This window comes from Perissodus microlepis, chromosome 9 (assembly GCF_051167445.1).
Source record: "Perissodus microlepis isolate ML-2025 ecotype Zambia chromosome 9, ASM5116744v1, whole genome shotgun sequence".
Classification (NCBI taxonomy): Eukaryota; Metazoa; Chordata; class Actinopteri; order Cichliformes; family Cichlidae; genus Perissodus; species Perissodus microlepis.
Window position 1 is genome coordinate 19,901,681 of NC_140469.1, and position 13,903 is coordinate 19,915,583.

Below are 13,903 nucleotides of genomic sequence, written 5' to 3' on the forward strand. Positions count from 1 at the left end.
GTGCTTTTGCATCTCTACTTGCAAAGCCAGCTGGATACATAGATTTTAACTCTGAACCTTCCCAGCAGTGATTTCAGTTAAACCATCAAAGTAATGTATTTTGATAATGGGGTAGCAAATATAGTTTTATGAGCACTGACAGCAAAGATTCCCTGAAAATACAGATTTACAACTGGAGCTAATAAAGCCAATAAAAGCAACAGTAATTTCAGCCAAAATACATAATTTCATTTTATTTTAAACGGGAAGCCTTTGCTTTTGCATCAGCAAATTATTAAAAAGTGAGGAGCCAAACAGACTCTAAAACAAATGAGCTTTTCTTTCATGCTAATAATAAAGGACAGCACTGAGCATTGTGTCAAAAGGCACATGTATAAACTGAGCCTAAGCATCCCTCCCCCATTGTCACCTACCTTCAACTTTTTTTAGTTTGCTCCACTCTTATATTGTGCAGAGCTGATTCTGATGTTGAAGACATCATCACTTACTCTCAGGCTGAGGTGGGACAGGCTGCAGTTTGTCAGTAGAATAACAACATGATTTCTGCTGTCAGAAAGTGCTGCGTCAAGATAAAAACAAACCCAGTTTTCTGTCTCCATGAATCACAAGTGATTTTCCAGGCACCTACTACTTACGAAAATAAAATATCAAGCATTAGGTCAAGTATCATAATTTATTCTCCAACACATTGGCTTTAACTGAGGTTTTAAAAGATTTACCTAAAGACAGATGGGGTATTTCGCAGCCATTTCAGGGCTAAAATGAGAGCCAGGTCAATTTTATTTTATTTTTTTGCAGAAAATTTATTGATGAGAAATGTAAAAAAGCAAATGCACGTCAACATAACAAGTTTTAATTTTGGGATATTTGAGGGAGAGTTTCCGATCCTAAAGAAAGTGCATGGAAGTTAATGCGAGGAATTTTTTAATGAAATAATCGCTTCAACGTCTTCTGTAATACGCTCACAAGCATGGAGAATTAAATGAAAATGTCAGTAATCTCAGATCTGCATGCTTAGTAAGACTTTAATTAGCTTGCCTCACTCTGTTTTTTAATTCAGCCAATTTTGTGCAGTGTGAACAAACAAAACACATTATAATATAATCAGTGAGCATTCAGTCAACAGGGGCTTTTTATAAACTGTTCAGTAATCTGTTTTCATGAATATCCTCTCTTTCTTATTTTCTCTTTCCCCTCAAACCCCAACTAGACAGAGCCGATGTCTGGCCCTCTCTGAGCCTAGCTCTGCCAGAGGTTTGCTTCCTGTTAAAAGTGACTTTTTCTTTCCCACGGTCACAAAGTGCTTGCTCACAGGGCGTTATCTGAGGTGGGGATTTTACCCTACAATATAAAGCACCTTGAGAGGACCTTTGTGTATTTGTGCCATAATCTATGTCTATTAGTGTTATATTAAAACGTTATTAGAAAGAGTATTTCTCTACACAATAACCCTGCACCCTGGACTGATGCTGTGTGGCCTGTTGTGAAACTTTGTGCTCATCAGTGATAATATACACGTATCTATTCATCTCCTCAAGTCTGACAACATAAACCTGCCGTGATCTTTTATTATCGTTGAAGCCTTTTTAGTTTACTGCCAATATTTCACAGGCTAACATGTGTCTGCGGTGATGGAAAGGCACAATTATAAACACAGAGCTGTGCACCTTACAGTGAGAGGGGAATCATGTCTATCAGTTAGCCTGTCAGAGGCTGTCACCCTTCAATGGTAATAATCGCTCAGCTGCTGATGTCATGGATAATACTGCAGGGAAACAGGTCTCCACATTGAAGTACTCCCAGTTTAATTTGGGTTCATTACAGCCTCTCTGGATGCATCTTCGCAGTCATACCTGAGGTACTTTACACAAGAATCTGCACCAGTTTCTGCTTTTACATGAGTACACTGTGAGGTACTAGGAACTCCCTGTGTGATAATGAAAGTAATGCAACAGTGAGAGATGTGTCTATTCTTCCCCCCGGATCTGCATCACTACACAGAAGACAGTCTCAATCAATCATAGGGGCAGTAAGAGCAAGCTTTCAAGGCATAAGAAGGAGCTAATTAAATGAATCCATCTTATGATTAAAGCACAAAAAAAGAGAAGGGACACTTGTGTTTTATGCCACAACTGTGAGGATGGATTTTTTTTTGTGATAATGATATGACTATTGTTTTTATTTTTTTATTATTCATCTGAAAAACACACCTAAACGATGCTACCTTTCATTTTAGGCCTTTTATTTTTCAAAGACCAGCCAATTCCAGCTTTAATCTGGCTGAAAGATTGATAATGAAAATAATAAGCACTTACAGGCTAAAGCAAATGTATAAAAATGTGCACTCTCGTGAATTTCAGTCATGGCCTGCAGTCTCCAGTCGTTGAAACATGATGACAGTCTCTTAATTTGCATGATCAGCAAAACTTTTTATCTTTCTCTCTCTCATCCGTGATTCATCTAATACAGTACCTGCTATTTAGATAGATATTATTTGAGTGGAGGATGAGGATCACTCGTAATAACTGGGCTGTGACCTTGGCCACTAGGTGGTTAATGGATCAGCTCACTGCCAAATTAATTTATCAGCTTGACTGAGGAGTACGGAGGATGCATGGAGGATTCAGGTCAACTGTGAAAGCAGGGCATGCTTTGATGTAGTGATAACAATGTGCGCCTTTCTCTTTGTTCCTTCGCTTGTCACTTATTAAAAAAACAACAGACTGAACAATAAATTCCACATTTGTGGCTTCAGTGTCAGTATTATTAGATAAAAATCATACTGTTACATCACTTACAGTTTTGCAACCATATTTGGCTATCCATGTATTTCCACTCAAAGTTAAATAACCCCAATAACAGTGTTTGTCCACTAGATGGCAGTCTGGCACTGCTGCAATAGCCGACTGAGCAGCAGTAGTGCTTTACGGTTGCATTTTTTGTTTCCAGATTTTCACTCAAGTACAGTATTTTACTCTGGCCAACATTATTGCAGTCTGAAGCCAGACATTACATACTGTTCTCCAGAAATATTTACTACTGGAAAAATCTTGACATTTGTTGCTTAAAGTTCAGAAAAGGTCTGCAGGGTTAATGCTACAATTGATCTTTGAGATTTCCAATGGCAGTCACTCCATACCACCAGTGCATATGTAACATATCCATGGCATGAAAACAGACGGGCTGTCAGATTTGATCAGAACCATAACGAGCTCTTTGCGTCATTCCTTTTCTCCACTGACTGAAATAATAATAAAGGGAACGATGAGAAGGAAAATGGTTGCAATCACTGAGTGAATGGGAATGGGTTTTTATGTGTTCACCACATGCATTCACACAGACTTTCATCTGCAAATCCATCTCTACAGACAGAGCAGGTCAAACTGTACCAAGATACTGTGGAAAGTTATGGGAGTGGGAGACATCATGGAGAGGTGAAAGAGCCAGAAGGAGGCGGACAACACAGAGGGGAAGTGGGAAGCTTGGTGCAACCATTTACATAAACATAACAAGTGTGGGAAGCAGCAGTAGGTTAATTATGACATAATGCTCTGTGAGTTATGCAAATCACAGTCTCAACTACTAAACACTGAATCCCATTTTTCACTGTATATCATTTTAGCACCTCACCCGGCGCACGCAAATTATCCTCCCCTGAGCAGGTGCTCCTTATATTGAATCTATTCTTCCATTTTTAACTGTCTGCTTTCTCTAATATTGAATTTCTATTGCAAACAAATGACATAAAGACTGAATATCTTATTTTAATTGGCAACTAACAAGAGTGGAGCCAAGAGGTTATATCCAGTAAACATTTTTCTACCGCACTCACATTTGAAGCAGGAAGTCAGAAATCCAGAGTTGAAATTTTCAGCTGCTCGTGTCAGATTTACCCAGTCAGCATTAGCCCCACCATCCCCAACTTCACAATCCAACATGGCAGCAGTGCTTTTAAACAGTAGTAGAACATAAATTAGCCAAACAGAGAAGACAGAACAAGTCAGCAGAGAAGCACCTTATACCTGCATTCTCTTTAAAGGCCAACAGGGGGCAACAGCTCTGTAAAAACATTTCCTCTCCTATAAGCATATGGGAAAATGGCTCTGAGATTTGACCTCTAAACTCTTTGCTGACTAGTTTATGTGATCAGTCGCTTGTTTTGGGCCATGCTGAATAAAAATTAAGTCTATTTTGTACATTTTAAAAATAGAGGATATGCTCATGAGCTAACAGCTTGAGTTTGATCAGTTGATAGCCAAGGAGAATACGATATCGCCACAATGACGATGGTGAAAACACTTCAAAATGGGTCTTTGCAAACCAGTGGGTGATTTCACAGTGTAGATTAAAGTGTAAAGTGTAAATATCCTATGAACTTTATCAACAATTAAAACATTTTTAATATGTATGAGTCCTTGCGTTGTACTGCTAGATAGATGGCAGTGATTTACCATACTGAGAAGAAAAATAATGCAATGTAAATTTCTGTGCTACCTTGGTGTAAATTTGTGGTGTCAGCCTATAAAAATTATGTAGCTCAGACAGTGGCAAGAAAGCTTTGTGTGTTGCACTTGCAGGTTTGTTCTTCATTATGATGGACACAGGTGGGTTGGCAGTTCAGACCTCATTGCCTTAAAAGTTCTACATTTATGACTGTATTCCCGAAAACGATGTGCCTATCAGCATGACGTAAGGCAGATTTGTCATCTGATTACACTCCAGTAAACTCAGTGGAGTCAATAAAGTCAAAGGAATTCAAAGAAACCTATATCTATAATCATTTCATATCTTTACCCAAGAGGCAAAGGGCAGACTGACGCCCTGAGTTGAAACTCATCTGACAGTTTTCCTGGCTTGTTTGAAAAAGAGTAATGTTTTTGTAAAACCTGAAATAACCTGCGAGAAGTATCCTCGCAAGGTCTGTGTCTTTTTGTTTTATTCACTAACTGGGCCAAGCTTTTATAGACTCACTTTTAAGCCATCCCTCTGCTAGTATTTAATCCTGTTGTTTGTTCTGCATTTTGTTTCTCACCCTCTCTAAAGTACTTTGTTAACTCTGTTTTTAGAGAAGTGCTATATAAAGAAAGTTTATTATTATTCAGGGTCACGGAGGACTGGCTGATTTCCCAGGATGCATTAAGCAAAAGCAGACACTCTAAACACAGTGCCAGTTTACAAATGGACGATCACTCACAGTGGACACTTACGCCAGTTGTAAGTTTAGAAATGACTACATTCAATTCTCTATTGTCAAGAGGCTCGCAAATTCATGATGTCGAAGCTGGCTGTTTATTATACCTGCTTAGTCATTCACAAACACACAATCAGTCAGCTTAGCACATAAGCCCAGAAGTCCCTGATTCATATTCATCCATGTAAAACTCCCAGACTCCAGTGCCGGTGAAGTCTTGGCTAGTTGTCTGACAACTTCTCAGAGAGAAAAAAATAGTCATACACATGACCTTTCTCTAAAATATTTTTTACAGATTTTACATGTTGCGTTGTTATTTATGCTTTTGCTAATCTAAGTTTACCAACTACTATTTCCACTCAGTTACATCTACCTTTTCTTTGAGTCTCACCACATATATTTTCTAAAAATAAGGAGCTGATCCCTAAAATAACTCCGAGGTGGACAAACATGTATCAGCTTTCATCAACTTGATGCTGAACCATCTGTTTTTCTACCTCGGGCTGACGTAAATGTCTGCGCAGTTAAAGGAACTCTATGCAGGGCGCCCAAGTGCACTGTATGATCCTGATCTCAACACTATTTATTCGAATTTTTGACCCCTCGACATGTGCAGAAAAAGATGGGACAAAGCAAACAAAACAATCTGCACTCAGTGACACACGTTTTCTTACACAGCAGCCCACCTTCACATGAATAAAAATAAACCGTCTACCTGATGGTGGTAAAGTTTGCTAACAAATCTATGACAGTTCTGCCCTTCTTCCTTCTCAATGGAGAGCTGAGCTCCACAAACACCGACCTCGCTACTCCCACGGCTGAGCGGTCTGGTCTTGCCTGAGCCTCCATCCTTCCCAGCCTCCTCCACACTTCCCCCTCCCAGGCATCAGACCATGACCGCAGAGAATGTCTCTCATCCTTTCTCTACTCAAACTACTCCCCATCTGCCCTCTGCCCTCTCTATCTGTAAGAGCATGAGTAATTCTGTCATTTAGGAGTTGTTTGCATGGAGTTACTGCGAGACTGTATTGATGCTCGGAGCTGCGTTGGCTTGATCACACCGTGACCCTGGTGAGATGTTCCTAAGACGCCCACATGTATAAAAGGATTATGAAGCACAAAAACAACAGGTTAAACAGGAGGGTGAGAGGCAGAAAATATACAAGAGATCATGTAATTTATTGAGGAGACAGTCACTTATTTGATACCCTTAGATGCTTTTATACATTCATTACAGCAACAGTTACTCTACAAGTTCCACCTCAAAAACCTGATATAATAAAAATGATTCGATCTGCTATGTTTTTGAATAGAACTGACAACTAGATTATCAGGTAAACCAGTTAAGGGAGATCTTTATACTCTTAGTTCTGTGCTCTAACATGTGCGGGCAAATCATGTCTGAGGCTTATTCAGTAAAGGACAGAGTAATTTTATTTTAAATATAGGATGGTTCAGCATGATGTTCCTTGCCGAGAGATGGTTTCCAAATCCTAAATCCAGTTGTGCATGTTTAAATAATAACAGTGAAGACAACATCAAATGACAGACTGATTAAAAGGCACTGAGATCATGAGTGTGAGTGGTGGTGTGAGTTTAGCTACTTAGAGAGTACACTCTCATACATCTGTAAGTATGACTGAACATGAGGCAAAGAGAAATAAGGTCAGAACAAAATGCTGTCATGAAAACATAACTGAATAACAGTATTTACACTGTTATCTAAACAGAGGTGAAGTTACTGGAAGGTCTGCTATTTCTGGGGGCCTCTTGCAGCAAATATCTCAAAGAAGATATTTTTGCTCTGCATGAAAGAGACTGTCTGACTCCCAAAAAGCATAATTCCTCTGCTCCACACCATCTCTTTTCTGCCTCTCACTCAAATGCCCTCTCATTTCCCTAACATGACGATGCAGACTGACAGTCATTCGCAGCACAGCTAACCGATGATTCTGACTGAAGGGGAACTCCTCATTTGGGGGAGAAGACTGTGGGAATGGACATTAGCTCCCAAGGGTGGTGGAAGAAAAAAAAAAATCAGGGAATTTCTCCCTGAGCAGCTTCGGTTGAGCTGCAGCGCCTCATTGAGAACTTCTCTGTGGCTGTGAGATGAAGTAGACAGCAGCCTAGGAGGTGCAATTTTGATCTGACCTCCTCCAGCTTCCCGTCACTCTGCTGCTGCCGTGCCAAAGACGAGGCGATCTGTGCCTCCTCCAAAAAAGGCAGAAACATTTAAGCAGGAGTGTTCATCCTTAACTCAGCCCATTCTGTCCCTTTGCAGGTCTGCTCAACAAAGACCAGACTCGCTGAGTGTGTACCTCACAGGGTCTGCTTTATAACAGGCCACAGTGTCGCTGTGCACTCAGTGCACAGAAGATGCATATCAGATGAGAGGCTTCCATTTAACATACTGTACCCAGCAGTGTTTACAGAGGGCTTTCATCGCAATGCACATCTTATTGCTGATGGATGATGATGACTGAGCCTGAACTCTTACACCAGTTTGCATTTACTGTCAGGCATTTATACAAACACACAAGTGTTAGATTCCAACGGGAAGTAACTGCAGCCAGGAACTTGAATTCATGGTACTCTTTTATCGTGGTCAGCTACATCTTTGTTGTACCTTTTCAAAGACAAAACTATTTTGGTTTTAGGCTTCAGGCACCAACAGATAGTTTAGAGATGACAAAAATAAGACACCGATAGGCGAGATCAGCAAAAATTCACGACCCTTACCTGGCGAACAAGGCTGTTGGTTGTGGTGTCGGACGAGGTGCTTCCATCTGAGCCTTTAAAGCGACCTTTTCTCCGAGCTCCTTTGCTTTGAGACTTCAGAGCCAACAAAAAAAGACAGGATAAAACTGTTTATGAGGAATCTTAAAATCTTAAATGAATATACACAAGACCATGCAAACTAATACATTTTCCCCATAACAGATTTTAAGTTCATGTGCAAAAATGCATTCAGCAGAAAATAATATGAGACTCATAATAAGTCATTAATGTTTAGCAACAAATGCAGCAACTGTAGTTAGATCAATTTCATTATCAATATGTTTTCTCTATGAAAACTCCAAGTACAGGGTGAGATCTCAAAAAAGGTTGTGTCTGACAAAGATTATCTGTGATTATGAAAGCCAATAGAGCAATTTTAAGTTATCTGAGTGACCAGTTCTGCTTCCAACATTACAGCCTCCGTCTTCACTGATGAATTTCATTGCATAGTTGAGTGGAGTTGGTGAGTCATTTCCAGCATAAAATAATTTTTTATACCAAAGCATTCAGCCAGCACTATAGCCAGTATCAGCCAAGCACTGACTTCCACTGTTTCTTACTTATTACAGATTTGAGTGTTTTCACTTAAGGTGTAATGTTATGACGTGTTTCAGGAGGTTAGGTAATCGTGTAGGTAGACAGCTAATTTTTCAAAAGTGGCATCCTGGAAAAGTAATGCACGAAATGCAAGAAATTCATTTCAAATCTGCTCTTTTTTGTCCCCCTCAGTCGAGACCCCTGGACAAATACCCTAGGACCCAACAGAGATATCACTATACGTGTTAAATAAACTCACTTTACTCCACAGAGCAATTACATAATTATATATAATTTATTATAAATTTTTCATTATTTTACCTGCAGAAATACACAAAACCCGTTTTAACATGTTTTAGACATTACAATGTTGTTAAAATTGAAGGTACTATGTTTTTCTTTGAGACTTTACACTAGCTTTAAACTTAAATGCCGCTTACCTGCCACTAAAACAGCCAAAACACCCATACATGCTAAAGCACCTAGTACTTAGTTACTTTCGTTTTTACAGCAGTACTTTGAACAGAGTTCTTTTTGCATTACACTCGTAAATATGTAATTTCTACCACTGGCTTTACAATTGAAATACTTCCGGAAATATGAGTTAATTTGACGAGCGGCCTGGCTAGCTTACTTCAAAACGTCGTGATATTAAACGAATACGACATGTCAAACTATTTTCAGCCCCTGAACGTGAATATCCAAATATCAAACCTGACCCACAAATAAGTAAAAACAAACAAACAAACCAAAACAAAAAACAAATTAACAAAAAATAAAGATTCGCCCTCGCGACTTACGAACCTCAATCAAAACTTTAATGAGGCCACCTGCGCTCATCAGCACGCGCAAAGGAAGCGGACAGGTTGAGAGCAGGTGAGCTGTTTGACGTCTCTCAGCGTGCAGTGTCAAGGTTTAAAGTGGCAGTTTAACAGGAACTGTCAGCTTTAATTAAAATGAATTAACTCACTTGTAACATGGGATGTTCCAGAGCGTCCATGTGTTTGTCCGGAGGTGTTTCTGCTCTGTTGGTTGGGCTAATGTTGACGACCATCACACCATTTGAAAAACGCGGATATTCGGTAAAACCTCTCGGGTTGTACAGATGCTCCAGCTGTGCCCGAGACAAAAGCGCATTTTTACATAGTAGTGTTGAAGAGTTTAATACTGCTCTTCAAGTTTGAGTCGAGTTAAAGGAGGAGCTTGTGCGAAAAATGGCTGTAGTTTTTCGCGAGTTCAAGATGATGGTGATGATGTGAGTCGTCGGATATTATAGCCTTCAGCATCACAAAGCCCCCTCATCAGTTCGCTCCTTCCTACACTAGCTGAGAGAGCTCTCCTGCTCCGTGAGCCCTCATCCAACGCCAACACCTCTCTGCCTCCTCACAGCGCAAAGGGATGAAAATGAATAGAAGCATCCAAACAGACATGAACACAACTGAAAAGCGTCAATTCTGAGTAACTTTGATGATCAGAACTGAACAAGTGAGAGAAATCAGTCATAGCTACTGGGAGGTGTTTAAATCAACAAAATGATGCTTTTATTGTAATATAAACCTGATGTGGCCGCTCACAGGTGTTGGCACCAAAGTAGAGGTGCCACAGGGTGGTGGAGGTGGTGGTGGGGACAAAGAGAGGGAAGCCAGAGGAAATAAGACTATTTTATCAGAAATTAATACAAAAACAAAAAAACATGCATGCAGCCCAAATACAGATAGTAAAATATGATAAATGTCTCAGCACAAGTAGTTAAAGTAAAATTACTCATGTCTAATGGCTCACTTCAGAATCATATACATGATAGATACTTCAATGATCTTTAATTTATTTAATAAATTATTGTATTGCAGCAGCACGATAAAGAGTAAAAACAGTACAGTCTAAAAGAAATAAACCACATTGTTAAAGTAAAAGTGCCACAGGTGCATAGTGAGGGTCTTATACTGTGACAGTGCAAAGTTTTAACAGGAATTTTAACAGTGATAAAAAACAAAACAAAGAAAATAAAAATTAGGTTAATTTAAAGAAGAGTAAAAAAAATTGGATCACAAAGACTGATATTTTATTACGTGCATTACTTGATTGTTGCAGCTGTAGTTAGATTAAAATTGCTTTTTTAGAGCTAGTTCCCTTTTATCCAAATAATAAACATGGAACCAGATGTAATGAGGAGAGGCAGATGTGACTGAAACAGAGAGCTTATAGGCTACCAAGCTGAGATTAAGTAGTCGTTAGCCAGTGAGCCTGTAGCTTCATACCACACACAGTCTTGCATTCTGAAGTACAACGAAGATTTCACTTTTTTTCAGTTCAATATGATCCAAAATGAGTGACTGAGACCATAAACTCATGAGGAAAGTGTTTCACAGGTCAACAGCCGTTTTCCCACAAACCTATACTAAAGGACTGGATGTCTTTTTGCAATCACAACTATCGCCATCTGGTGGCCTTCACATAGAATGCAGGTTTAAGGCACTTTGCGTTGGCTTCATTTTTTCTGACCAAAAAGCTGAATTCAATTTTTTTTTCAATGCTAATAGCATTTGGTGAAAGGAGTATGGCGCCACCACATAGGCTGTATATAAAAGATGGATGCAGCAAAAATGATGTCATATGTGGACAAGAGGGTGGAGTACTAGTTACTTAGTTAGAATCTTGATTAGCAGTTCATAGACTGACTGGTTTGGTTTAAATGTACACACATGCTAATTAATGCTAATAACAAACTAGTTGGACAATTGTTGCTACAACAGGCCTATTTGTCAAATAATTACATTAAGAGGCTCCAACAACACAGCCTAGTCCAGCTGACTCTCATTTATAGGAGGCAGTCAAAGCTACCACATGCTTAACTCAGTATCCAGATGGATACTGGACATACCCCTGCACCAAGAAAGTGTTAAATATACCTCTGTGAAAATCTTGGTTTTCCATATTTGCTTCTTGTGTAATAAAGAAATGGAGTTATCCAGTTAAACTGGGATAGCCTAAAAACATATATATCATCATGTTATCATTTGGTGCAGGAAACCTGAAAATTGGAGCAGTGGGCCACAAGCTGACAGATGAATAATTCGTATTGGCAGTTAAGTACAGGCAGCATAGCTGGTAGATGAAAAAAAAAGGGTGTTGCACCTGTTGACTATTTCATTATTGAATGAGCTCTTTTTATAAATATGCCATTGTAAATAAAATAACTTAATTAATTAAATAAAAAATACCTCTCAGTTTCATATTTGATGACATACTTGTTCAGCCAGTAGTCCAAAATACAAATATATTGTTTCTAAAATAAACTTGGCACTTGGCAGTAAGAAAATCTTTGTTTGGTCGATTATTTCTTTGTTCTAACAATAATTCCTGGTAATAAATCTTATACTGTTGGAAAGCCTGTTTATTCCCCATCCATGATGCCACATTTGTGAGGAAAATGCATTTGTGGGTTGAGCAGCTGGGTTGAGTATGGAGGTTGTACCATGAAAAAAAAGCTTATTCTAATATTCAGTCTTGTTTGGTGTTGTTTATTGGATTGGATGATTGAAGTCTGAAGGAACGAGCCATATTGGCCATTTAACAGTCCATCCAGTTAACAAACAGGGACATCAGTGCAATGTGAAAGAACCATACACAGCCACATCAGCCTGGCACCTCCTCCTCATGCTGGTCATCGGCTTGGTCACACACCGGTTTGGGATGGTGTCCGATTCTTCGGTGTGGTTGAGGTCAGGACTGCAGGCAGGCCGTTCCTTTCTCTCCACTCCCAACTTTTGGTGATAGTCTCTGATAAATCCTGCTCTGTGGGGGTGAGTGTCATCTTGGAGGATAGAGTTCAGTCCCAGACTGTGGAGATATGGGATTCCATTGTATGGTATGTTCCAGATTATCTGGGTACAGAGCCGTCAGCCATATCATACTGGAGACTTTGACTGCAAAGCTGTAGAAGACTATTTACAGTTCCTAAATCCTGACAGGGTGGTGTTGTCTTCTTGGGACACTCATGTAGTGGCCTGTCTCAGAAATCCCCTCTTATGTGGAATATGCTCTTCTATTTGGAGATGGTACTGAGCGCATTCAAAAAAATGCTGCAACTTGGTTTTGCAGAACACCAGCTTGAAGTTGCCCTGTGGCACAGGCCCTATCCACATTAGTCAATCATGGCATGCTTGGAGCAGACACCAATTGACCACTGTAGCAGGGTCCATCCTCAAAGGTGCTGCTAATCAGACACCAGTCAGTCACCTGATTGGCAGCACATGGGGTACAAGAAGCTCAGAATAAGATATAGCAGATAGCAATCGCACAAGAAGGTTTTTGGCATTTGCAGAGAAGATTTGGCAAGTTTTTCATGGCCGCAACCCACAAATGAATTCTCTTTACAAATGCAGCATCATTTAAGAGGAAATAAAAAGGCTTTCAAACACTATGAGATTTATTGCCAAGAAGAATTGTTACAACAAGGAAAAAATTGACCAAACAGAGAATCCATACTTTTTGGGCTAAGTTTATTTTGAGAAAAGAAAGCAACAAACTTTCAGATTACAAAATTTCATGCATACCAAAGGAAAATCACCAGGTTTGTATTAAATGTATCTTTCATCTGTTTTAAGGCTTGAAATGAACTTTTATTTATCAAATGACCACAAAAAAGAGGGAAATTAATAGAATCCTAGTAAGTAAGGTAATACAAACTTACACTAACAACACGCACTGGACACTTTGAAAGGTACACCTTTCAGACTTACCTTACTCTAAATGTGGTATGGTTGTTGGTGCTAGACAGGCTGATCTGAGTATTTCAGAAATGCTGATTTACTGGGATATTCCCACCTCTAGGGATTACAAATAGTGATCTAACAAAGTGAAAATATCCAGTCAGTTGCGGTTCTCTGGGTGAAAATGCCTTGTTGATGAGGTCACAGGAGAATGGCCAGACTGCTGTGAGCTGATAGGAAGGCAACATCAAATGAATCACTGATACAACCAAGGTATGCAGAGGAGGATCTCTGAATGACATCTCTGAACAACCTTGAAGTAAATGGGGTGAAGCAACAAAAGAACACACCGGCTAAGAACATACCGCAATTCACATGGCCTCAGAAATAATAGAAATAGAAATAATTGCCTTGTCTGATGAGTCAAAATGATGTGCCATCTCACAAAGATCAGATCATCTAAAACTGGTTTATTGAACTTGATTATTAATTCTCTGCACTCTATTGTCCTGCATGGTCACCAAATCTCAGTTCAGTGGAAAACTTTTAAGATGCAGTGAAAGGGAAGATTTACATCATGGATGTGTAGCTGATAAATCCAACCCAAAAAACCTTGCATTATAACAGATGCAACTTCAGGATATTTTCAGTGATAAACGTAAAGATTAATTCATAAATTCTACTT

At 39.3% G+C, this 13,903-nt stretch overlaps 1 protein-coding gene across 2 annotated transcripts in view; it reads right to left on the reverse strand.

The window, feature by feature from the left end:
- Positions 1-9,914, reverse strand: part of cacnb2a (calcium channel, voltage-dependent, beta 2a) — a 72,593-nt gene extending 62,679 nt beyond the window's left edge. Inside the window, exons 1-2 of one of the 2 annotated variants that reach the window (XM_084939505.1) lie at positions 9,477-9,914; positions 7,931-8,023 (exon numbers count right to left, since the gene is read on the reverse strand). In XM_084939505.1, coding sequence (XP_084795631.1) covers positions 7,931-8,023; positions 9,477-9,560 — 177 coding nt within the window. In that variant the 5' untranslated portion in view covers positions 9,561-9,914. The remainder of the gene's footprint in view (positions 1-7,930; positions 8,024-9,476) is intronic. The other variant, XM_084939500.1, reaches the window with a different exon arrangement.
- Positions 9,915-13,903: the final 3,989 nt, after the last annotated feature.